The 23,811-nt window shown below is 46.3% G+C and overlaps 1 protein-coding gene across 3 annotated transcripts; it reads right to left on the bottom strand.

Moving 5' to 3' along the window:
* Nucleotides 1–2,835: 2,835 nt before the first annotated feature.
* Nucleotides 2,836–23,811, bottom strand: HP1BP3 (heterochromatin protein 1 binding protein 3). Of its 3 annotated transcripts, XM_083876722.1 has the most exons (14): nucleotides 23,732–23,782; nucleotides 16,158–16,255; nucleotides 15,825–16,023; nucleotides 15,310–15,412; nucleotides 13,915–14,065; nucleotides 13,398–13,557; nucleotides 12,265–12,408; nucleotides 11,354–11,434; nucleotides 9,459–9,613; nucleotides 8,640–8,730; nucleotides 7,808–7,967; nucleotides 5,735–5,846; nucleotides 4,687–4,824; nucleotides 2,836–3,971 (listed from the first exon to the last, which is right to left on the bottom strand). In XM_083876722.1, the coding sequence occupies exons 3-14, from the start codon at nucleotides 15,918–15,920 to the stop codon at nucleotides 3,686–3,688; spliced, it is 1,677 nt and encodes a 558-aa protein (XP_083732848.1). In that variant the 5' UTR covers nucleotides 15,921–16,023; nucleotides 16,158–16,255; nucleotides 23,732–23,782; the 3' UTR covers nucleotides 2,836–3,685. The 3 variants fall into 3 exon arrangements, with proteins under 3 accessions (XP_083732848.1, XP_083732847.1, XP_083732849.1); XM_083876721.1 differs by lacking the exon at nucleotides 16,158–16,255 and having other exon boundaries at nucleotides 23,732–23,811; XM_083876723.1 differs by lacking the exon at nucleotides 16,158–16,255 and having other exon boundaries at nucleotides 15,310–15,408; nucleotides 15,830–16,023; nucleotides 23,732–23,811.

Raw genomic sequence — 23,811 nt, 5'->3', positions numbered from 1 at the left:
CCTGATCCCGAAGGTGATGTGAGGGTCCCCAAATCCTGACCCCAAACATGATCGATTCAGTTGTCCACATTCCATCCCCAAATGAAACCCAAGCAATCTCTGCATGCTGAACATACACTGTGGACTCCAAGTGAGATGCATGCAGTCCCATATCCTGAACACCAGCAAGGTTTTGGGACCCCCCAACATCCTCCCCCTCCCATCCTCCATCCTGCTTCCCACCGAGACCCCCAGGGCTCTCCAAGGGTGATCCCAAAACACCAGAGATGAGGGCAGCAGATTTGGAAGTGCTTTTTGGTGCAGAGCAGCCACGGAGGAGTGTGCCGGACCCTTCTCCAGCCACCCAAAGGGGGCTTGTGCTCCACAGCCCTCGGCCGGGCTCAGACCGGTGCAACTCGTGTCACAGAGGCCCCGCCGCAGCCGCCTGGGTGCAAACGCGTGAAAGGGGGAGGGGGTCCGGCTGCCCCAGGCGCATCCCAATGGTGGTGGTGGTGGGGGGGGTGGGGAGGGTGGGGGGGGAGGGGGTCCCTGCAGTGCCGTCTCCCCGTTACAAGCGCAGGTTGGCCTCTCTCCTTCCCAGCACAATTTGGGGGGTCTCCCCCCTCCCCCAGCCAATCCGCGGACAGGCAGACCCCAAGCCCCGCCCCCCTTTCCTCACGCTTCATTTCACAATGGAGCCCCCAGCCCACTGGCCACCCTGGGGGTCCCCAAGGGAGATATGCTGACCCCCCAAATTTAGGTGATGTATGACACTAGGCACGAAGCATCCCCTGGGATCCCCATCCCGCTGGACCCCCAGCTCACGGGCAGCTCTCGCTTGGATGGCTCCGGAGAAACGCAGGTGAAAATTTCCCGCTGCTTCGGCTCTCGGCCTCCGCCGGTTGTTTTTCCTTCTCCGGCAGCTCCTTCGGCAGCTCCGGCCGCGGCGCAGGGATGTTCGACCCGTGGGTATCAGGCCCTCGCCGCCAGTCAGGCCCCGGCGAGCCCGAGCCCACGGAGCCCACGCCGGGCACAGGGCAGGCAGCAAACTCCCATTTCCTGCCTCCGATCTGCCCGCGATGAATCACCGCAATTTTCCTCCTCGGTTCTCTCTGTTTCTTGGAAGCGACGGCGAGCAGGAACGCTCGCTCGGGATTTTGGAAAACGCGGCGGCAACTGTTTTTCTCTGCGTCTTTTCCCGTTTCCTCCGGCGTGCCCAGCGGAGCAGCGATTTCTAACCCTGACACGTACACACGTGGTTGCTTGCTCGCCCCCCCCCTGCCCTGATGATCAGACCCTTTTCACCCCAATTTCTACATTCCCTGTGGAGTTCTGTCCACTGCTACCTGCTTTTGCTGATGGAAAAAAAAAAAAAAAAAATGAAGAGGGGTGGCTCTGGCCTCACTGCAGACCAACCACGTAACCCAGAGCCTCCCTTGACACCCTCTGGTCCAGCCAAAAGAAGCTGCTCTCAATCCCAGGGATGAACAAGCTTGCCTCCTGGAATGGGAAAGCAGTAGTTTGGGGAGGAGACGGGGTCTAACCCTCAGTGCTGCATCTAAAAATCCTTGGGTCACTGCCAGCACCACCTGCTTCCAGACACCATGAGCTGCAATGGCAGAGCCACCCAATAATCGATAGTGGAGAAACCATGGAAAAAAAGGAAAAAAATAGGACAGATGGGGCTGAAGAAACAACATAATGGAGCCCCGTCTGGCCAGGAAGCGGAGATTGGGGAGGAGTGAGCGGCAGAGCTGGCACCAACCCCCCAGAAGGCATTTGCTCTGCTGGCAATGAAGACTTTCCCATTCAATCCCAGTCATTGCTCCTAGGAAGAAAGGATCACTCCTTTGGATAAAATACAACCACCCTGTGACTTCTTTTTGGCTTGGTCTGCAGAAATCACTTCAAACCACAGCCAGAGTCTGATGATGACCAAGGTTTTGGGACAACTCTTAATTCAATGTGCTCTTGCTTGGATGTGAGATCTGTCATCCAGAGCAGTGTTTCAACAAACACTCATGAGACTCTTGGTGTGGGGATGCCATTGGGAAGAGGGAGGTTGAAAAATACCCAGCACCTGGGTGAAGACTCCTTGCCCCCATAAATGCGTTAGCACTGAGAAGTTTCTTCAATTCATCTAACCACAATGCCAACAAACCCCACGGCTTCAGTACAAGCCATTAACTAATGTTTCTAATTGCTTTATATCCCTGTGGATCACTCTTCGATCAGAGCTTTCACTCTGTTTCCCATCAGCTGTGATTTTTAACCTGCTGTTTTTAACCTTCTTACAGGGTTGGGAACAATTTAGGCCATTTCTATAGGAATTTTTCAACTCTCAGTTAGAGGTAGCACACTGAGACAGTAGCTGAAAAGAATAAATTCAATGAAGCTGTTTTCTCCCCTTCTGTGTAATTCTCCTCCTCACAGCTCTTTGCAGCAGCACATTGGAGACTGTCAGATCCCATTGGCATCACTGCCCCAGGCACAGTAGAGTGGGGCCATGGCGAGATGTGCTCTGAAGGCAGGTGCTGCTCTGTTGAGCAGGGTTGGGGGAGAAGGTTTCAGCTGGTTTTTTTTGTCCTCAGTGATCACTGACAAGGGGAGAAGAGGGCCAGCAAGAGGTTCCAACAGAGCTTTTCTTCTCACTCACCTTTGTCTCCAGAGAAACCAAGGAAGAAAAAGTTCAGGAGCTGGTCCAACTACAGAGCTTGGCAGTTTCTCAGGCTAAGTCCTGCTGGCTTTGAACAAAGATCAGCTTCTGCAGCAATCCGTGGTGACTGTATTTCCTCCTCTCTATCTTTCGAGAAGGAGAAGCTGGGGCAAGGAGAGAACAGACACAGAAGGCAGGCCTGGAATCTAGTTTCATTTTATTTTAGCAAACCACATGTTCTTCACTTATCAACATCTCTACATTAGCAATTGTATAGCTTTCCAACTTCTCTTTAAAAAAGGGTAAACAAGAGGTGACAAACTCAGGCTTTTCATCTCTTAAAAACATTTGAAAGTTGGATTCAAGAAGACTTTGATATATTTTGGTTTTAAGGTAACAGATGTGGTGTGGAAACACTAATTCAAATCACCCGCCTAACCGAGAGCTGCTCCTTTTGGAGCCCCTCTGGCACCAGACGCTCAGGAAACACTGAGGATCTGACTCAGCAGCCACCCCTGGGCCTGTGGCTGAGGAAAGCAGCACCTCGGGGCTCAGTGCAAGTGCTGTATGTACGTGGCTCCCTCAGGGAAGTGCCAAGGACCTCGACATGCAGGGATTTAGCGAGGACTCCTCTGCCACGGCACCTTCTCATTAAAGAATCACATTCCCCCGATCATCCAGTTCCTGCTGTCTAAAGATATAAAGATCTTCTTTGAAGAATTGTTTTAAAAGCCAACCCTCCCCACTCGAAGCCCACATGGAACACCAAAAATGTACAGATTAGAGACATCCTAGAAAAGTCCTAAAATTATTGCAGAAAATAAAGATTACTTGTTCCAGGGGAGGGGCAGGCACGAGGCACAGCATTGAGATCTAATGAATGCTTGGGTCGGTTTGATTTAGTTTTCAGCTTTTCCGCATCATTCAAGAAAAGAAATTAAAAAAAAATTAAAGAAGTGTTTAAGCATCAGAACTAAAATACAAATGCATGTTGACTTATAAAACAAAACTGTGGATTTGACCATGGGATTCCCTGACACTGGAAACATTTTACTTTTTTGCCCGGAGAGATTTCCTCATGGTGGATTTGCCCTTGGAAGAGGGTTTCACTTCTTTCCTCCCACTGGCTGCTGGTTTCTTGGAAGAGCTTCCACCAGATGCTTTCTTGATGGCTGGGGCTGCTGGTTTGGCTTTTTTAGCAGGGGTTTTGACCTTGGGAGGGGGCTTTGCTTTGCCCCGGCGGGCAGTGGGGGTTTTCCTTGGCTTGGGTTTGGACTCTCTTCGCTTCATCGGAGGAGCCCTGCTCCGGGATTTGGGGGGTGGTCTCTTCTGCATCCTGTCAGGAAGAGACAGCACAGGAGCTCAGTGGAGGCACAAATGGTACCCAGAACAGAGCTGCTGTCAGCAATTTGCATAAATGAAGCACATCTTGGCATCCCTGTCCTTCGCCAGCACATTCCATGAGCTAAATCCCAAAGAGCAAGACCTCCTCTGGTATCTCTACACGGAGCACTTCCAATTGCCACGGAACTGGCAGCAGAGGCTTCCAACCCCTTTGTTAGGCAAATAAACATATAAGTAATGACAGTGAATCAGTCAGCTGTCAGAACAATTGAGCCCTAAGCACTGTTTCTCATCTCTAAATGGGATTTTATTACTTAACAAACAACACTCATATTAAGTCCAAATTCTGAGTGAGGCAGGTCTCATATCTGGCTACAGAGCTGCAAGAAGGAAGAATTTTTTAAAGGAAGCAATAAATACCAAAAGTTTCATGTGAAACATCACACTTTCTAAAGCAGGAGGCCTAAGGCAACACAAAGAATAAACACAGGCTCTCTCTCATCTAGAGGAGAAGAGAGGAAGGAAATTATGGAATGGAGGAGGTCAGTATCCCTGGAATAAGGAATAATTAGAAACTTCTGCAAACACCTGCGAGCAACAATCCTGTGGATAGGTGACCACATCCAGAGACACACCTGAGCACTCTACAGCTGTGACAAACACTTATTTCATCCAAAAGAGCCCAGTCATCTCTCATGTTGCCATACCTCTTCTTTGGTGGTGGCTCTTCCTCCTCAGATTCTTCCTCTTCAGATTCTTCTTCCTCCTCAGATTCCTCCTCTTCTTCCTCATCAGATTCCTCAGAATCCTCATCCTGCTGCTTCTCTGGATAGAGCACATCTGGGCTACAAGAGGGGTCTGGTCAGAGTGTGATTTGCTTCTAAGGATACAACTCCAGGGTAGGCAAGCCCTGGGTAGTCTGGGCTCTCCTCTGGCACTGCAGCTTTCCCCTAAGATTACAGCTTTAGCCTAATCCAGAAATACCCCCAGGAATTCTGTGACTGCTGGTGTCCCAAACCAAGATCATTTAGTCTCTGCAATGGCAGCCTGGGAATGCATCAGGCCTAAGCTGTACCTTCTCCATTTCTATCTCTTGTTGCTCTTTCTCTGCCAACCCAGGAAGAGAAACAACAAAGGAGCAGGATCAGACTCCAGCAACTAAGCATGGCTGAAGCTGTGGGGACTCATGTGTGCAATAAAGGGAGCTGGGGAACAGGTACCTCAATGACTGTGCTGCCATTTGGCTCTCTCTGGGACACCAACGCCTCATCCCTGGGCTCCAGCTGGCCCAGCACAGTATCAGCTCACAGCAGGAGAAGAAAGGCTGGTTTGGACTCAGAGTAGCTAATCTAGGTCATCCTCCCTTCTCTCCTCCCTTAATGAAGGAACAGCTGGGTCCTGCTCCTTAGGAGCACCCTGGCATGGAGAACCCACCCTACTCCCTGCCCAAGTGAATTGTTTTTAGCACAGAATACTTAAATAGCCCAGCCTACAACAAAAGCAGCACAACAGACCACCTGAGAATACCGAGCCCAGTATTTCTATTGCCCTTAAAAGCTTCCCTTGCTAATGAAGTCAGCTTTCTGTTCACCCAAGTAATGCCATTATCCAGAGCATGGGTGACAATGTGACAGTTCACCAGTGATTAAACCCTCCACAACCTCTCTGTAAATAGGAGGTTGGCTCATGAACTTCAGCTCTGATACCTGAGCTGTGCAAAACTCCTGAACATTATTTTACAGACAAGCTTTTTACCTGGGATAATAAGGGAAGCAAAGCTGAAAGGTTCCACTGAAGCCCTTCCCAGAAATTTGCTCCATCCAGCCATTCTTCTCACATTTCTGCAGGGTTCTCTTCAGTAGATGCACTGTGAAAAAAAAATCAGACTAAGGTTGTGTTACTATCTTTATCCTCTTGTCTGATCTTCCTCTCTGCTGTGCCCTCTGAAATCAGAGCTGGAGTCAGGATGGGAAATCCTCTCAGTCAATTTTCATGCAAGATACAAGATATTGTTCCTGAGCACCTGGCAAGAGTGGCTTTAAACTCTCCAAAGGAAGGAGTTGAGAACAGTGCACATTTCTGATGTCATGGTCATAGGATGCTTCTTCATAAATCATTTGACAGCACCCTGTAACTAACTACCTCTGTCCAAATTTAACCCAGGTCTCAGACTGTCCTCTAAAGTGTGTTTTAAAACAAGCCTTTTACCCTGGTTTTGATCTCCTCATGTTCTTAATGTTGTATGTGCTGCATCTTTCCCCATACTGTGGTTTGCTTTTTGTTTTGTTTTTTAAAGGGTAAAATATTTGGTCTAGAAAATACAACAAAATGAACTTTTTATTCCAGCCATTCCATTGTGTACTGTGTAAGAATTGAAACTCAAACTGCGCAAGTACAGGGGACCTTTGTCTCTGGCAAAGAGCTTGGGTTGTTTAGTCAGTTCAGAACCATTTTCAGCTTGAATTAGAGGGACCATTTATATATTGAGCTCCCAGGGAAAAACAAGGTTTGCTCTCAAGCATGTTCCAAAGTTTTTATAACCACAAGGCTGGTTTTACTCTGGGTGTCAAAGGTCAATAACAGCACATAAAGGATTTGACTCCAGTCAAGTCCAGTTCTGCGATGAGGCATAAACTGGGGAGGAGAACAGAACTCAGGCTCTGCAGTGTGCACCCGCCTGCTTTTTTCATCTCACCACATCTTCCTCCGGTTGCTCTCAGAACAAAACAGATCATCAGAATTCCTTTTATGTGATGGAAGGAGAAAGAAAACAACAGATTGCAAGCTAAAATTTCCTTATCGCCCTTGCAGGAGCAACAAGCACTGGAGGCTGGCTCAACACAGGCCCTAAGGGACCAGGGACATTTCCAGTGGTCCTGAAAATAAACCATGTGAGGGCTTAGGAAGCCTGGAGCCTCTTTTCCCTGCCCTGAGATTAAGAAGTCACACTCAACATCGATTTCTAATTGGCAGAAGGCCTGGGGGCAGGCCTTCTTCAGTCGTGGAACCTGTGCTGCGTGTGAGTAACCCTGCACCAAACAGCTGTGCTGATGGTGTGCTCCAGCTCCAGGTGAAGACTGTGGGATCAGCAATCCCCTCTCTGCTCCTGAGGAATGGCACCAGCTCAGTGACACTACAGGAACAAACTGATCTATGTTCAGGTTTGAGCAGAGACCACTGTGAGCTCAGCCTGTCTCAAATGACCTCCAGCACCAACCAACTGCATCAGGGCTCAGCCCAAATAATCCAAATAAGCCATCAGAAGATCTGCTTGAAAGCCTCTGCAAAAGTCAAACCAGACACTAGTCTCACTCCTGCAAACAAAGACATGCCAAATCTCCCTTCCAAATAAAATACAGTTGGCTTTTCTCTTTATTTGTTTGACCTTTTAAAAATCAGATGCAAAGTAGGGCCTCAAACAAATCAGTAAGAGGGGTGCTCATGAATGGTTTTAGAAAGTTGAACTACACAAGTTCTCTAAATAAAAAGCAACAGGAGTTGCATTGATGCCAAGCTGTCCCTTTCAAAGCAGAGAGAGATGAAATCAATTTGGTGATTTAAGAGCAATAAAGTACTTAAATACTATTCACCCTTCCTGGCTATAGACAAGAGAATCATGCATTCTGTCTCAGGAACTGGCCTTTGCCCAGCTTGAAAGGGATTCATGGGAATTAAAACCACAGAGCATCTCTGCAGCACAAAGAGCTGAGCACCTGCCGCTCCCCGCAAGCTCAACAGAGCAGTTTAAAGGTGCTGTACAGGTACATCTGCAGCTGCAGAACTCTCTCAGCATGCAGAATAGAAGCAGTAGATGAACCAGTACTTTACCCTGGAAGTTGGAGTTGGTCCCTGGGTAATTTTCCAGGATATACTTCTTCAGCGCTGTGGTAGAGCAGGTCTTCGGTTCATTCATGGCCGCAATAGCAGACAGGATAGCATCTTCCATCAGAGTCCCACCCAGCAGGGGCTTCTCCCCTGATTTCTTCAGCTATTTTCCAAGGAGGAAGAGAAAAGCATCAAGACAAAATTCTCCCAAACCAGGTCAGGACAAGCTCCTCTGCACCAGGTGGGTCGGCGCTCCTGCATTAGCACAGATACGTTTAATATTAAAACACTGCACAGGGAACGCTGCTCTCCCAGCTGTAGGTGGGAGGGCAGGCCTAGTCAGTCAGCTGGCCTGGGGGGCTTTATCAGCAACACCTCACCCCAGCTCTCAAATACATTGCAAGGATGTGGCAATCTAAGGGCCTGTTGCTCAGGGGAGGAAAGAAAGCAAAATAAATCACATCTTCCTCCATCCCACGGACCAAATGTACCCAAGAGACTTCCGTGGCACACACATGAGTAAAAGATGTCGCAGGCATCTGGGGTAGCTGCTGCACTTCCAGTGAGGGAAGGAAAGGGAAATTTACCCCACCAGCTCCCTAATGTGCTGGTGAGTCAGAGCTGAGCAGTGCGTGCAGCACAATCAGCAAGGGAACAGGGGTCTGCTCCTGAAATGGAGACCAAGAGGAGAACAAGAGTCCTACTGCTTCATAGCTGGACAAGCAGTGAGCATGCCAGGCTGCTGAAGAAAGGGCTACCCAGTGAAACCAGGGGACATGGCGCAGTAACTGACATCCAAGGCTTGTGATCAACAAAGATGAACCCAGTCTCTGACCTGAAATGTCCCAGATGCTCCCTTCCCTGTGATCTGCTCTAACTGGCCCTTCTCTACAGCTCTCTGCAGGGCGTTCTTCAGCAGCTGGGGTCTGAAACACAGGAGGAGAAAGCTTTACTGACACACACTGACAGCTCCAAAAACAAACAGAGAAATAGCGCTTTGCAGCATGTGAGCAGAGCAGCACTTAGAGTGTCTGCCTACATGCAGACATTGTAAATGGAGACCTGTCAGCGAGGCTCATTGCCTGGGCAGAACATGGCACCACGCTGGGAGCTGAGCAGCAGTGCAGGCTCAGTGTCAAGGCACTGGCAGCAGCTCCGAGCATGTGGCCCTGACAAGGATCCAGGGCCAAATGTGCTTGAGCAGCACATTTGGACATGGTGGGCACTCAGCTCACAGGCAAACAAGGAGCCGACAAAACCCTGTTAGAGGTGACATGCAGGGTTTTTCTAGTTTTGCTTCCCAAGCCTCAACTTGCTCTGTACAGGTTAGCTTGAATACTACTGTATGTATGTGCTGGCTAAAACATCCAGATCCAAGGGGGATGAGACTTCGAGGAGAGGCCTTCACATCCAGGCAGTAATGGGTGTGGGGTTAAGGTGTGCACAGCAGCGCTGCTGGTAGTGTCAGGAACAAAAATGAGATGTGGAGGGATGCAGGAAAAGGCACAGCTTTTCCTCAAGCTTTCCCACAGACCCAGCAACTCGGAGCAGCACCTGGCTTAAGTACCACATTGAGTCATCGTGAAATAAGACAGAACCAGAGGAAGGCCGAGTTTCCCGATCATCTGCTTGCTAAAGCAACTCCAGCACTTACCTTATATCTACTTTGAGTTTGGGGTAATACTGAGACACGTATTTCTTGATCAGGCTGTAAGAAGCTTCCTTGGGTTCACACAGGCGGGTGAAGGCCAGTGGCAGGACATCCTCCAGCTTCACCTGCTGCTCTGCGCTTGGAGCTGAAGTGCTTTTCTAAAACACACAGACTTTTATGCATCAGCAGGGCCTAAAACTCTGGGTTTCTGAACCAACAATGTACATGTGGGGATAAGTGCTCCTGACACTGGCTGCTGAGCTGGAAACTCAGGTGCTGTAAAGGCACCTCTTTAACAACTTAAAATGTTTTGCAGCTTAAAAGATATACAGCAAATCTGGCTGAATTTTCATAGGAGTTTTAGGAAAACTTTACAAATACAAATTGCTGAGTATCTAACATTTGTATTTTTAATTATTTCCTTCCTCTTGCTATACATGTTTTCCTCTGCCACCCTTCAATGAGACAGAAGAAAAATCATAGAGTCACAGAATTATTCAGTCTGGAAAAGTCGTCCAAGATCATAGAGTCCAAATATTAACCCAGCACTGATACATTCACCACCAGATCATGTCCCCAAGTGGCACATCTGCGGGTTTTTTAAAGACTTCCAAAGATGGTGACTCCCTGGAGGCCCTGTGCCAATGCTTTACAATACTTTCTGTGAAGATGATGATACATGCTGACATGAAATTTAAAACTCATCAAAGACAGAACCTGTTTACATAAATCAAGTCTTCCCCAAAATGAACAGCTAAACAGGAGTCCTTTTTCATTTTTTGAAATAACATAATAAAATCTTGATTGAAGCCAATGTTCCATTCTGAGTTTTCCTCCCCCCCTTCTGTTACTATGAGAGGGGACAATCAGGGAAAAATGGTCTGTTCTTTATACAGAAAATGTGCTGAAGTTCAGTGATTTGATGCTGAACAGCAGCCCTGCACAGTGCAATGGGTGAGGGAGCTGCTCCCCTGCCAGAAGAATTCACCCAAAACATTTGTTTTGCTGCAACGCAGAGAAAGTAACTGAGAACAAAGACACCTATATGCTGCAGAGAGAGGTGATGTGTCAGCTGCCTTGCTCACACTTCTCGTGGAGCCAGTGAGCTCTGTTTAAAAAGTTTCACTGCAGTTAGTTTCCCCCAGGGCCCTACACCAAGTGTGTCAACATTTCCTTCAGTTTTAGGGCTTTTGGTCTACGCAGGAGGCAAGAGATGACCACCAAGGTGTTACTTGTCTAACTTCACCTGTCTAATATCAAGGGATTGGCAATTCCAACTAAACATTTTGTAACTGCAGCATTAGGAATGTGTTTCACACACTCAGTACAGCATGGAGTGGAGATCAGCAGTGCTGGAACCACAACTAAACTGTGAAGCTCAAAAAACCATCCCCTTCCCATTAGTCCTCAACAACATCCAGCATCAGAAGCTTTCTTCCAGAAGCCTTAGGATATTTTCTTCTTCCTCCCTCTGTCCTTACAGCTGATGGGAAAATATTCCCCTCAGTCCAAAAGGCTGTAGTCTTCCCTTTATCCACACCACAGATAAAACACACACAGCAGTAGCATAAAAATCTCTTCCAATACCTGAGAGGCATCTCTCTCTGTCAGGTAGAGACAGAGGAAGAGTTTAAAGGTTATTCAGTTTTCTGCCTCTGAACCAAAGTCTAGGGGGTTAATGTAAACATTTTAAACCCAAGATTTTGATCATTCAAGTTGGGGTTAATTCCTCATAGTAGCTTTCTGATTCTGATACCAGTGGGATGGGTGTTTTAATTGCTGTACTTGGGGAGAAAAAACACAGCAAGGAGGAGAACACTGTGTTGAGAACATTGGGTAAGGTACACGTGCTTCAATGCAATACATTTCAGAGTATTGTTTAAAATGATCCATCTTACCTTTCTGTCTCTGGCTTTTGGAACAGTTTTTCCTGCATTAGACACCACCACAAAGCTCCCAGAAGCTCCCTTTCCTTTCACCTGGTTCAAGAGAAAGTCAGTTTCAGTCCTTAACAGAGTAACTCAGAATACTAACAACCTGAGAGGAACTCACTGACATCATGATGCAGATTTTGAATGCACTGTCACCCTGCAGTGGGTTTTTTATGGCAGAGGCCTGATTTCGGCCCACTGAAACTTCAGTAAGATCAGAAACTGCAGCCAGACATTGGGACATACTCTGCTGTCCTGACCAGGAGATCCTGACAGATAACACTGGCATAAATTACAGAGTTAAAACCCACACTGCTGCATTGTGACACTGCTGGACCCATGTACTGCTGCAATGCTGTGTGACACAACACCCACAAATGGCCAGGAATTGCATAGAAACCAAAAGTGCCAAGTATGCAACAGACACCAGAGTGCTGAAATCCCGCCAATGTCCAACAAAGCGGAGACAGAGGGTGACGAATCTCCGTGAGGGAGAGCATGCTCATTCCACAGATCTTTTAATGGAGTTAAGAAATTCCTATCCAATTCCCAAAATCATGGAATGGTTTTGGCTGGAAGGGATCTGAAAGATCTCCCAGCTCTACCCCTGCCATGGACAGAGATACCTTCCACTATCCCAGGGTGCTCCAAGCCCTGTCCAGTGTGGCCTTGGACGCTGCCAGGGATTCAGGGGCCACAGCTTCTCTGTGCCAGGGCCTCCCCGCCCTCACAGGGAAGGATCATTTTCCAATATCCCATCTAACCCTGTTCTCTGGCACTCGGAAGCCACTCCCCCTCGTCCTATCACTCCAGGCCCTTGGAAATAGTCCCTCTTCAGCAATGCCATCTCTAGTGCTGCTCCACAAAGCAGCTCTTACCTGCCTAATGATCCCCCTCTCCAGCTCCCTTTTCAGTGCTTGCTTCAGGAGGTATCCCCTCCTCTCCAGCTCCAGGGAAGGGTATTTGTGGATGATGTATTTCCGTATTGCAACCACCGAGGCACCACTCTTCTGAAAGCAGGCCTGAAACAGAAACAAAACATTAGAAACCACCTACACTGGAATTATCCTGAGTGCAGTGGAAGAACAGAGATTGGACTGATGCACGCAGACCACCACAGGATGCCAGGGCTGGCCTTTTCTCCACTGTGAATCAAGTATAAAACATGACTAACAAAATACTTTCTCCTTTTGCGCAGATGAATGCAACACAGACAACTCACAAGCAGCACAGCAAGCACATATTTACTACTCTCCTGCTTGGAAGCACTCACACGGAATGGCTTAAAATACAAAGCAGTCACCTTTTGGCAAAGCTACACAACTGATTTACTTACATTTTATTAATGTCAGACAGAGTAATCATTAAATTAGAACAACCTCCCAATTGTTTTTTTTAAGAAGATGGAGGATTGACATCAGTAAATTAGTGAAACCTAAGGTGAAGTTCATCTTTTGAAGATACATGAAAAGGCCATCTTGCAGCTAAGGCTGGTGGAGTCTAGGCCTCCTCTGAAGGGAAGAGACCAAGCCTTGAGGGGAGAGCAGCAGAGATCTCTTCTTACAATCAGGAGGGATAAAGTAAACCAAGACCACTCTGGAATGTAGGTTTACAGTATCTCTGTATGTCCTGAGTTAGAGTAAGCTAATTCTAAAAGAAAGCACGTGTATCAAATAGATGGATGAATCCAGGTAAGTGAAGTTAAATGTGTATAGGAGGCACAGGAAAAAAACCAAAAAAACAAACAATTAACCAGGTTATGCCATCTTAGCTGTTTCTCATAATGTAATTAGGGAGGGAAACAAATTCTAAACAAAGAAATCAGCTACAGGGCCCCTCATCATCCTCATGGACTCACATGTTAGCTCCATGGGCTTCCAGGCACAAGCACACCTATCTTACACACTCAGCTTCCTGCTAACACATAGTACTGTCACCTGCACCTCAGCAAGCTGAAATCATGTGTTTTAAGACATAAATTGAATAAAAACCATATTTGTGTCCTGCTTACCTTGATAGCCTCAGTTAAAATCGCATCCATTTTAGGCCGGGAGGTGGCTGCCATCTGAGTCTGCTTCTGTGCCCGAGCCAGCTGGCTGGCAGAGAGCGTGGCCCATGCAGGGATGGTCTTCTTCACCTTCCTCTCCTTCTCCTTAGACTGATCCTTCTCGCTTAGGGAAAATACAGCGCAATAGTAAGACAAGTGGCACTAAAACAAGCCAACAAGCAGGACAAGAACATAAAAAAAAGAAGCCCAGAACATCTGACATTATTTAAATTAACGTAACTTAAGGACTATTTAGATGTTTCTATTAGCAAAAAAGGGACCTTGTATCACTATTCAGCCTCACATGTTCCAGAACAGCAGCTCCACATGATCAGTACCTTCTTCCTTAGAAGTATCTTAAGGAGAGGTACTTTAAGGCACCCATTCTCCCTTTCTCTCCCACTATCTTTTCTCTCTGTAGAGTCTGACTTCCTTCAGAATCCTACCCAAATCCCTGAATCCAGCGCCAAGCAAGCCTTACTCCTTTTTGGCTTCTTCTGAGGACTTTGTTTCCTCCTTCCCTTCATTCTCAGGTTCCTTTGGCTGTTCTGCTTCAGTGGATGCAGCAGGCAGGGTTTCAGTCTCTTGTTCCTCTCCAACAGAGGCAGATTCCTCAGAGGTGACTTCTGCATCTAGAAAATGTGAAAAAGCATCAAGTCACTGTCCAAAACTAGCTTTTATTCTTTAGGAAGGTAGAGGGGAAAAAAAGCTAAACTTAAGAACACACTTCACTTATTATTTCCCACCAATTTATTTTTACTTACCTAAATGTGTTATTTAAAAGCAATTTAAAAAGTGAAGAAAAGTACTGAAAAGAGCTTCAATGAAGGTGCAATCAGCCCCCAAATGTCAGAATAATGGCAAACAAAGTCATGCAACATTTTCACAATTAACCAGTTCCAACAGTTCTAACAGTTCCTCGTAACTCCCCAAGTCGCTGTTGCAGATAGGTGTGGGATTCTAAGAAGTAGCTTTGCTTATGACCCACTTGTTTTCAAACACAAAAGCACCTGAAGTGTAATGACCATTCCATCACATTTTCCCAGACTTGGCAAAGCTTTAAGTGGCACGTGCATTGGCAGGAGTACTTGTATATCAGAAGGATCAAATCCAGTCAGAAATCAACTTACCAAGGAAATAAAAAATACATAAAAGTATATTTAGCTGAGAACTGGCCTTAAGAGACTGGGCTGCCCACTAGATAAAATGCATATAAACTGAAATTCCACACTCTTTGGATAAATAACTGCCCACCAACACTGCTCTGTGCAGCTTACGCATTTCTGATACATTCCTGTGCAGTTTTCCCATGGAGGCGTTTAAAATACACAGTGAATTAAGAGTCAGTTTTGTAGGTAGTTTTTTAATTTGTGACACAAAGAGGACAAAGAGTGAAGCCAACCGATTGTGGTAGTGAAATGACTTATTCTGGGACACTGAGGCCAAGCTGCTAAGACCAGCCACGTTAATACCAGGCTAGATTGCATGACATGTTGTGGTAAAACATTTTTGCTCAGAAAAAATAGAGAAAAAAAAGAATACTCTGTTTTTCCATTCATTAACTCCATCTTTTGATCTCAAACCATCTGTCTGACACTACTGAAATTTCATAATTTCTTTAGCCTAAAGGATGTGCAACCTTAAAAGGGATGGTATTTAGCCATATTTTCCTGTCTGGAGTGACACAGGGTATAAAAGACAAAGCAAGTGGGTTCAGACTGAAAACGGTGTCTGCAAAACACAAATCTTGGAAAAGTCTGGGACAGAGAGCCAAACATTATATAATATTTTCATTCTGGCTGTAGGGTTTTCCAGGAGATTCAGAGCCAGCCTATGTTTGGATATACATAAATCCCCTCTAGAACTATGACTGTACCTGCTTTGATCTCTTCCCCTTCGGCAGGTTTGCTTTTGGGAGGAGTTTCCCGGGAAGAAGCATTCACCGAGCGACGGATTGGCATTGTGTCGTCTTCCACTTTCTACAAAAAGCATGTGAAAATCAGCACAGATGCTGGAAAGAATCTGAAAGTTTTGAAATGGGATTAAAATAAATCAAAGCAGCATAGGTAGAAATATAGTGGTTTGGATTTTTTAGGATGTTAAAAGACAGTAGCTCTTAAACCAGCTTCTTCAAAGCATACTAGGAGAGGATAGTTCCACATTTTATGGTTCTAAAAGAAATAATTTCAATTCCAAATTAAATGAGAGGAGCATTTGAGAATTTTGACAGACACATCATCTCAGGGAAAGCAGGGAGGGGGAAGCAGAGTTTGTTAGACTCCCAGCTGAGTTTCCTAGAAGCAGGGGAGAAAGAGTACTGAGTAACCTTGAGCAGGACTGGAAGTCAAGAACTGATCCAAGGGCAAGCTTGGAGAAAGGGCCAGCCCCTACCTCACTTAACTTGTCCGTGTGGATCAGCTGAGCTCCCGTTAACAGTGGAAGCGCCTTATGATGCACGGGTTCAGCTTCAGACAGATCAGTCGACATTTAAAATTTATTTCTAGCCCCAAGTGCAGGTAACTGTGGAGCCCCAGGTTTTAACCCCAAGGACTTTTTCCTAATGGTTTTCACAGTGCAGTGAGGAGTCAACCTAAAGTACAGAAAAGATGTGGTGTGAAAATTAACAAAACAAAAATATCTACGTCCACGTATCTATCAAATTAAAGATTAAAAAGAAAAGGCTAAACGACTTAATGACTAACACCACTGACTAGCAACACTTACATTCAACAAAGGTGCTAAAACATGTATGCAAACTGGTGAACTATGGGTGGAGCAGAAATGGGAAAGGTGCAAGCCAGACCCGCTCCATTAGAAGATGGCTGAAAGATAAAAAGGCTCTTTAAGTTAAGAGTAAGCATTGATGAGAAGCAGCCATTGCACTATGTCCTGAGTGAGGGGACTGATCACTCAGTGACTCTGGGTAAAAGCAGGAGCTGGCAGATGGAGCTAAGGAATTACACCATTACATCTGTCAAGCAGAAGATACAAGCATTGGGAACCCAAGCCATGCCCCCTCAAACTAAATCCCATGCAATTTAAAGAAGCGAAGGAATCTTAACAACAAAAAAAAAAAGACAATCAGAAGAGCAGTCTCCATGCCTTCTGCCAGAAAACCTAAGCTTGCCAAAGCTCTGCTCCAAACGCATGCACTGTTATGGATAACAAATGAATTAAACCCCCTACTACTATTATGCTTTTACAGTCTTTCTTACCTGCACCCATCTGCCTGCACTGGCCCCTCCTAAGGAGAGGGGCTCCACTAATTCCATCACAAAACCGGGATTTGTTGGCTCATTCACTTCCTCTCAGCATCCCCTTTAAAAACCTCAGAAGCAAAGCCTCATCTCCAGCAAACCACGGCTGGACCTGTCCCATATGCATCCAAAGATAAGCTCCAGCCTGCACTCTGGCCTTCCTGACAGAGAAACAGCCAAATGCCCCGTGGTGACCTACTCTGGCTGTCTCCTTTTGCTCCAAAGGCAGGCACTTACTTACCATAAACTTTCTCTTTCAATAGGTATTCCTCCAGCCTGCGTGTTTCCCTCTTGAACAGACCCAGCATCAGTCCCAGCCCTGTTTTCAAGCTGACTTTCACCACAGTTTCAGCACTGCTCTCCCAATTGCACGGGTAGATGCTCTGTACCACAACACCACTTCTTGTATACCCAAAAATACAGTCCTCTAATTACTCAGCAGTGGGGATCCCTAATGAGTCAGAGTCCCTAATCACTTCTGACAGAAACTGAACAGCTACTCTGAAAACCCACGAGGAACTGGTCCTGCCTCAGCACCAGGGAAAGCAAAGCCCAACGGCACTGCATGTTTTCTTCTGAGGCAAAACAGAAAGATCAAAACACACAACACACGAACAAAACAAAAAAATTAGATGAACGAAGCTTTCTTGTGAAATGTCACAATCGACAACTAGAATATACACAATATATTGCAGCATTAATAAAAAATTTGGCCTGTTTTACAAGACCTTCCTTCCTTAGGAGTAGAAAGTGAAAGGAAAAAAAAAAGAAAATTTTCACCAGGCTTCAGCTCAATAGCCAGTGTTTTTCCTAGCAAGCCAAGTCTAAAGCCCTCTACAAAAATGCCAGATTTTTGAAGTAAATCCTAAAATAACCAACTACAGATTCCCCCTCAGGGAAATCAGTTGGGGGCTGCAAAAGATGCATTCCCTGGGATTAAACACACACATAAGCCACACTGTTGCAGACATGGTCCTGGGGTTTAATTATTTTTAAACAGTGTGACCTGCATAACATATGCAGGAAAACAGTACTCCCAACTGTGACTTAAAATTCCCCAAGTTCTGAAGATCCTTTTGTTTAGATCAGTGTATAAAGCACTGGAGTCTTTTTGCTCTCAAGAGTACAACTTAACACAACACAACACAATTCCTTGCTTCTGTGCCTAAAATATACGCAAACAAGCTGGTATCCAGCAGAAATTCAGGCTTGTTGATTCCATCTGCATTTCCAGGCATGGATCATCTCCTGCTCAAAAGGTCCAGGGAATCAAAGAGGCAGGAAGACAACCTCCTCCCAACTGCAAAGCACTGATCTCCAGGGGCAAGGTCAGAAGCTCTACCTTGTGAGAGCATCCTCACAGGGACTCTGCCTGCTCAGCCCATTTCTTTCCACAGGGGCATCAAAAGTGGTTTTCTGCACTGAGTGTGAGATATCAACCAAAACCAGGCCAGAATTCAGTTCCTCTAATAGATAAAGCAAAAAAAGGAGAAAGTTTTGCAATAACAATGCAGAAAACCTCATTCCCCTCTCCAAATAAAACAGATGCATGTAAAGGAGAAATCAAGTCACCCAAACCAATTGTTACCTGGACACACTACTTCAAAAGACAGCTTTAAACAGGAACCACAGCTACAATCACAACCATCACTCAATAAAAAAAATGAAAGTAACAACTGTGTTTTGCATTTACACGAATATCAAATAAACATGCCTTGAAATGGGGTAGAGGCCACCAGCAGATGCAGTTTTCAAGGTGGTTGTTGGGTGATTTTAATGAACATTTTAAATCTGATCAACTGTCAGAAAAATATAATCACATCAGCAGTGAAAACACCACCATGATACTAACCTTCACTAAAGTACAGAAAGTCACTCCTCACAGAGTTACACCTCTTTTTCTACAGGAAAACTGCAGATTCACAGGCTTCCAGACTATCATGAACTAGTTATTCCAAAGCAGGTAACTCAGCAAGGAGCTGATAAGCAACAAATGCCCCCAAACTCCTGGATTTCTAGATGAGTAGGAATGTGTCCATTCTCCCAGCTCAGGGAGTAGCTGCTAATGGAAGATCCAAAGGTACAGAGAGCTTTTCAGGAACTACTCTGAACCACCTATAGCAATTTCCTCCTGAACTATCACATCATTAGGAATAAATAAAGGCAGGCTTCAGGTGAGACAGGTATTTGATAATACTTCCAAAGTGTGGAGTCCCTCCACTAATGTAAGTGACACAAGAATGTTAAAAAAAAAAAAAAAAAAATTGGCTGAGTTCTTGAATTTCTGCTGGTTGTAAGATTCTTCAACTTATCTCAGCCTTCAATCTCCTTTGAGAGAAAATGCTTCAGGATAAATTAGGTTTTGAATGTGTCAATCCAAGTGTCAGGCTGGCAGAAACTCCAACTCCCAGGGACTCAGGGTAGGGTGAGCAGGCTGAAAACAAATATGCAATGGAAAAATGAGTAAGTGTATCCAATCTTGGGCCAGTGGGGTGTCCCCTTACCGTCACAGGACAACTACGGGTGATTGACACACTTAGATGTGACTGGGTACAAAGTACACAAGACCAGCCTGGAAATTAGATCAAAAAGGGCTAAAAAAAGGTTTTATGCACTTGCAGGTTAGAAGGCAGGGTGTCAAGGAGTACAAATCCAACAACTTGCCAAGTGATGCAAACAAGAACAGCTGTTTGTTATCAGAAAGCCTTAAAAAGCAAAGTAAAACTGGGATTAAAAGCCAGGCTATTGATTACTGATAATTATTTACTACTCTATAATGCACAAGAGTATTTAAATTACTTGGAAACTGCAGAAAAAAGTACAGGGAATGTTAGTACTTCTGCAAATCCAAATCAAACACGCCAAAACTCATCACCTTCTAAATTGCAAGCTGCACACCTCTTTCAAGGCTTTGTTTCCCTGAAATCCTCAAAGCTGTTCCCTAAACGCAGCCCAGGTAGCAGATACTTTGTCAAACCCTCAGTATCTACATGGTCACAGTATATCATCCAGCAACATCTCAAATTCAAATGTGTCTGTCACAGCCTGCTCCCTGAGGTGTTCCAGAGCTCTGCCTTTGGCTCTTCCACTCATGGATCTGCCCGTGGTCTTGGCTAAGTCAGCCCAGGAGTACTTGGTCATTTAAACCAGCCTAAAGTTCTGCAGATTAATAAAATACATTACTGAATAAAGAATACAAAGTTAGTTCCAACTTCTGATCCTTATTTGTCAACCCACTTGGAAACTCAGCATGTGGCTGAGCAAAGCTGACATTCCCATTACTCCTGCTGCATCCAACAAGTTTTGTCCCAATCCTTAGGGCCACCATTCTCCCGGCTCCCTGGAATTTCCCTGATTCAGCTCCAAGGTCTGCATTTGCAGCTCTCCTGTGGTGGAAGCTCCAGGGCCCTGTTCCAGGCTACCTGAGCCCCACACACCGCAGGCTGCACAGAGCAGCTTGTTTCAATTAACCAGGAGCAGTGGTCCAGCACACACATCCTGGAGCTCCCCACTTGCCATGCAAGACATTCCTCAGCCTCTGTTAGTGTCCATTTCCATCCACTCCTTCCCTGGATGGGGTTATGGGGGAACAACAAACCCCACGTACTTCAGGGTTCAGGGGAGTAGAGCAAAAATCCTTCACACTTGTAGCATCCAACAGCAGGAATTCCTACACTCAGAGATCCAAAGGAGGGTTTTTTTAAGCCTAAAGATATATTTTAATTTGAAAACATTTTTGTTCAGTATTGAATTTGAACCTCTGACTCCAAGTACTACAAACGCAACCCAACTTACACCTTGTCTGTCCTGATTTTTACAGTGCACAGCCAAAATTAAACCCTGCCCTACTGCACACATGGATGCTGCTTTCACAGACGATGAGGAGGAAGACGGAAAGGAAAGGAAAGGAAAGGAAAGGAAAGGAAAGGAAAGGAAAGGAAAGGAAAGGAAAGGAAAGGAAAGGAAAGGAAAGGAAAGGAAAGGAAAGGAAAGGAAAGGAAAGGAAAGGAAAGGAAAGGAAAGGAAAGGAAAGGAAAGGAAAGGAAAGGAAAGGAAAGGAAAGGAAAGGAAAGGAAAGGAAAGGAAAGGAAAGGAAAGGAAAGGAAAGGAAAGGAAAGGAAAGGAAAGGAAAGGAAAGGAAAGGAAAATATACATTACTAGAGTGGGGCTGATGCTCCTGCCCAGGGCTGAGCTCAGCACTTGTCTCTGTTAGGGTCCAACACCATCAACCCCAAGCCAGCTCAATCCCCATATCTACTTATTAAAGTAGCAGTAACCACCCATGCCTCATCTCCACTCTTCTCCACACAAAGAACACCAGCTCAACAGAAAACCACTACAGGTTTCTGATTCTCTCAATCTCTGACCTGCACAGAAGGCAATAAGAACAGATTGTTTCCACTGCCTGGATTATTTTCCATTCCGGCACCCAGGAGTTTTCCCTCATGTCCCCAAACAGTCACAGTCAGCAAGCAACTTAAATTACACCACCATCATACCTAAAACTCACAGAAACTTCAGCCAAGGGATTAATATCAAGCAGAATTTCTACCTGCACGGCTGTCTGAAAATAATCCATCTCCACACTGATGCTCAGAATCATGATGGTGACAAGCTCTGAGGAACAACAGTTTTGAACAGTTTTTGGCTAGAACGGCCCTTGATCCAAATTCTCCACACTCTGTCTATGCCACATGGCCACTGAGGGATGAAATCACCCCAATTAGAGTGCACAGAGTTCAGCTTTAAGTTTAAAACAAGGTCAAGTCACAAAGTTAAAACAACTCCAACATGAAAATCCCCTGCTGAAAGTTTTCATAGCCCTGTATAAAATAACTTAATTCAGGATGCAACTTCATGAATTTTGACAAACTGCTGACACCTGAATGAAAATTTATGCTGCAAGTGCTACAAACCGGTGTTTGAACCCTTTATAGGCCATCTCCTCCTTGCCTAGACAGATAAAATAAAAGCACTGTATAAACCCTCCCCTCAACTACTACTTATTCAGCTATCATTTATTATTCTACAGACAAAACTATACATGATAAAAGCCATTATTTCATTGCCGTCTGTAAGAAATCTGCCCACATCTCCCATTATAGTCCATCAATTGTAACACTTTTATTCCCTCTCACAGAAGTTTAAATCCTCAGAGGACCCCAGGTCACCTGTAACAAAAGGCTGCCAAAAGATTTACATGTCACTTTCTGCTGAAACAGAAAACACACAGGAAAATATATTCTGAAGACAAAAACAATTCAAGGAGCTTCTGCCTGGCGAATGTGCATGACAAATTGAGAAGATCATTAATTAACAAGCATACATAGGTAAACGAGAAAATGCTCCAAAAGCCACTTTTTTCCAAGGTATTTATATCAGGTTCTTCCCCCCAACAGGAATTATGTGAGTTTTTTTTAGGGTTTTTTTTCTCTACTAATTTCTGATTTCTAAGGATCTCCTACTCTATCCAACAATTTTTTGAAGTCTCACCTGAGAAAGGTCTGTGCTTTCCTGCTCATCAAACACCTCCACTCTTGAACTGAACTCACCTCCCTCTCCTCTCACTGCTCTCATGGAGAAGAGATGCTGTTTACAAACACAACCTTTCCTGCCTCAATGGGAGCTCCTCACCAAAGACTCCTGGCCAACTCTTTCTCGAAGATGCTAAAAATTCTATTTATGGTCAAAGCAAACAGAAGTCAAGTGCTAGGAAAGCAGAGTGCAACGCTTAATAGTTAGATAAGAACTGGGAAGTGACACACTTGCTAACCCAGAAATAATTCAGTAGGGCTCCCGAGAAGTGATAAATACCCCAGTATCTGAGAAATACCACATCTATAAACAAACTATCCAAACTATCAGTCTCTGCTACACTGTATAAAGGAGCGAACCCACTTACAATCCCACATTATCCAACTTTTCTTATGCAGCACAGGCTCGGCAGTTAACCAGTGATTTGCAGACACTGGTTAGTGGGTAAACAGTTAAAATACACGTGGGAAGGATTTATTCTGAACAGTGTTCCCAGTCTGGAGCTGTCCTCAGGCGGAGCAGGTAAGGTGCTGGCCCCCCCTGGCCTGGCAAGAGCCACCCCAGAAACTGCTCCTTCTCTTCTTAAATCTTTGCGACGTTTTATCCAAAAACACCCACAGCCTAGAGCGGCAAGAAGGATAACGAGACAGGAACGGAAGCCTGCCTGGAATAGCCCCATTCCAGACTGGAATTTAACAGTCTTCTCTATAGATAATCTGTGCACTACGGGGAGGAGGGTGATTAACATTCCTTAAGCGGGCTGTGAGCACCTGGGCGCAGGGAGGGACACGGAAGTGCCTGGGAGCCTCACACGTTGGTCTGCATCCCTCCCTATCAGCACCGAGGGGGATTAGGGACCTCTTTTAGGAAACGGAGCCACAACGGAGACAGACCGAGGTTCCCCTGGAGTGGCGGCACTTCTCAGGCGTTGAGGAAGTGAATTAGTGCAGGCAAAACCCCAAACAACCCCACAGCCAAGCAGCCGAAAGGCGGGAAGGCCGCGGCGGGAGCCAAGGCGCTCCCTAAGTTTATAAATAGCAATTATTTATTGTGTCACGGCCCTATCAGCCCCTTCCGCCTCTGACCTTCCCCGGGGCTCGCCCTGTGTCGGCGGGACGGGAGAGAGGTGTTTGAGGCGTGTTTGAGCCCCGCAGCTCCTCTGTGAGGGCCCGCGGGCCCGCACCCCGCCAGGCCCCGCTGGGCCCGGCGACACCAGAGGCCCGGGGCCGTCTCCTCGGGCCTGTGCCGGGCCGAGCCCACCGCAACATCGCGCCGTGCCCGCGCAGCGTATCACGACTCCCCGTCACGACATCCCCGCTCCCTCAGGCCTGTCAGGGCAGGGAGGGCGGGGGGGATGCGCCGAGGGCAGTTCCGGAGCCCTCCCGGCAGCGCCACCAGGCCGCCCCCGCGCCTCGCGCGTAGCACCCGCGGCCTCCCGGGCGCGGCCCCGTGTCCCGCCCGGCGCGGCGCCGGGGGCAGGCGGGGGCGGGCGGGGCCGGGACTCACCGGGCCCGGCGGACACAAAGCGGCGGCGCCTCCAATGGCGGCGGCGGCGGACGAGGGGGGGGGTTGGCAGCCGAGGGGCG

This window comes from Zosterops lateralis, assembly GCF_965231275.1.
Source record: "Zosterops lateralis genome assembly, chromosome: 22".
NCBI classification, from domain to species: Eukaryota; Metazoa; Chordata; class Aves; order Passeriformes; family Zosteropidae; genus Zosterops; species Zosterops lateralis.
The sequence above is the reverse complement of the archived record's forward strand: the minus strand, read 5'-3'. Positions and strand labels throughout refer to the sequence as shown.

What these genes read in the sequence shown, in the direction of transcription:
- HP1BP3 (XM_083876721.1), bottom strand. Translation starts at nt 15,920, where the DNA reads ATGTCGACTGATCTGTCTGAAGCTGAACCCGTGCATCATAAGGCGCTT. An exon ending in AGGGGAAGAGATCAAAGCAG is followed by an intron (nt 14,066 to 15,309) that starts GTACAGTCATAG and finishes CACATTTTCTAG; the next exon opens with ATGCAGAAGTCACCTCTGAG. An exon ending in GAGCATCTGGGACATTTCAG is followed by an intron (nt 7,968 to 8,639) that starts GTCAGAGACTGG and finishes CTTGGAAAATAG; the next exon opens with CTGAAGAAATCAGGGGAGAA.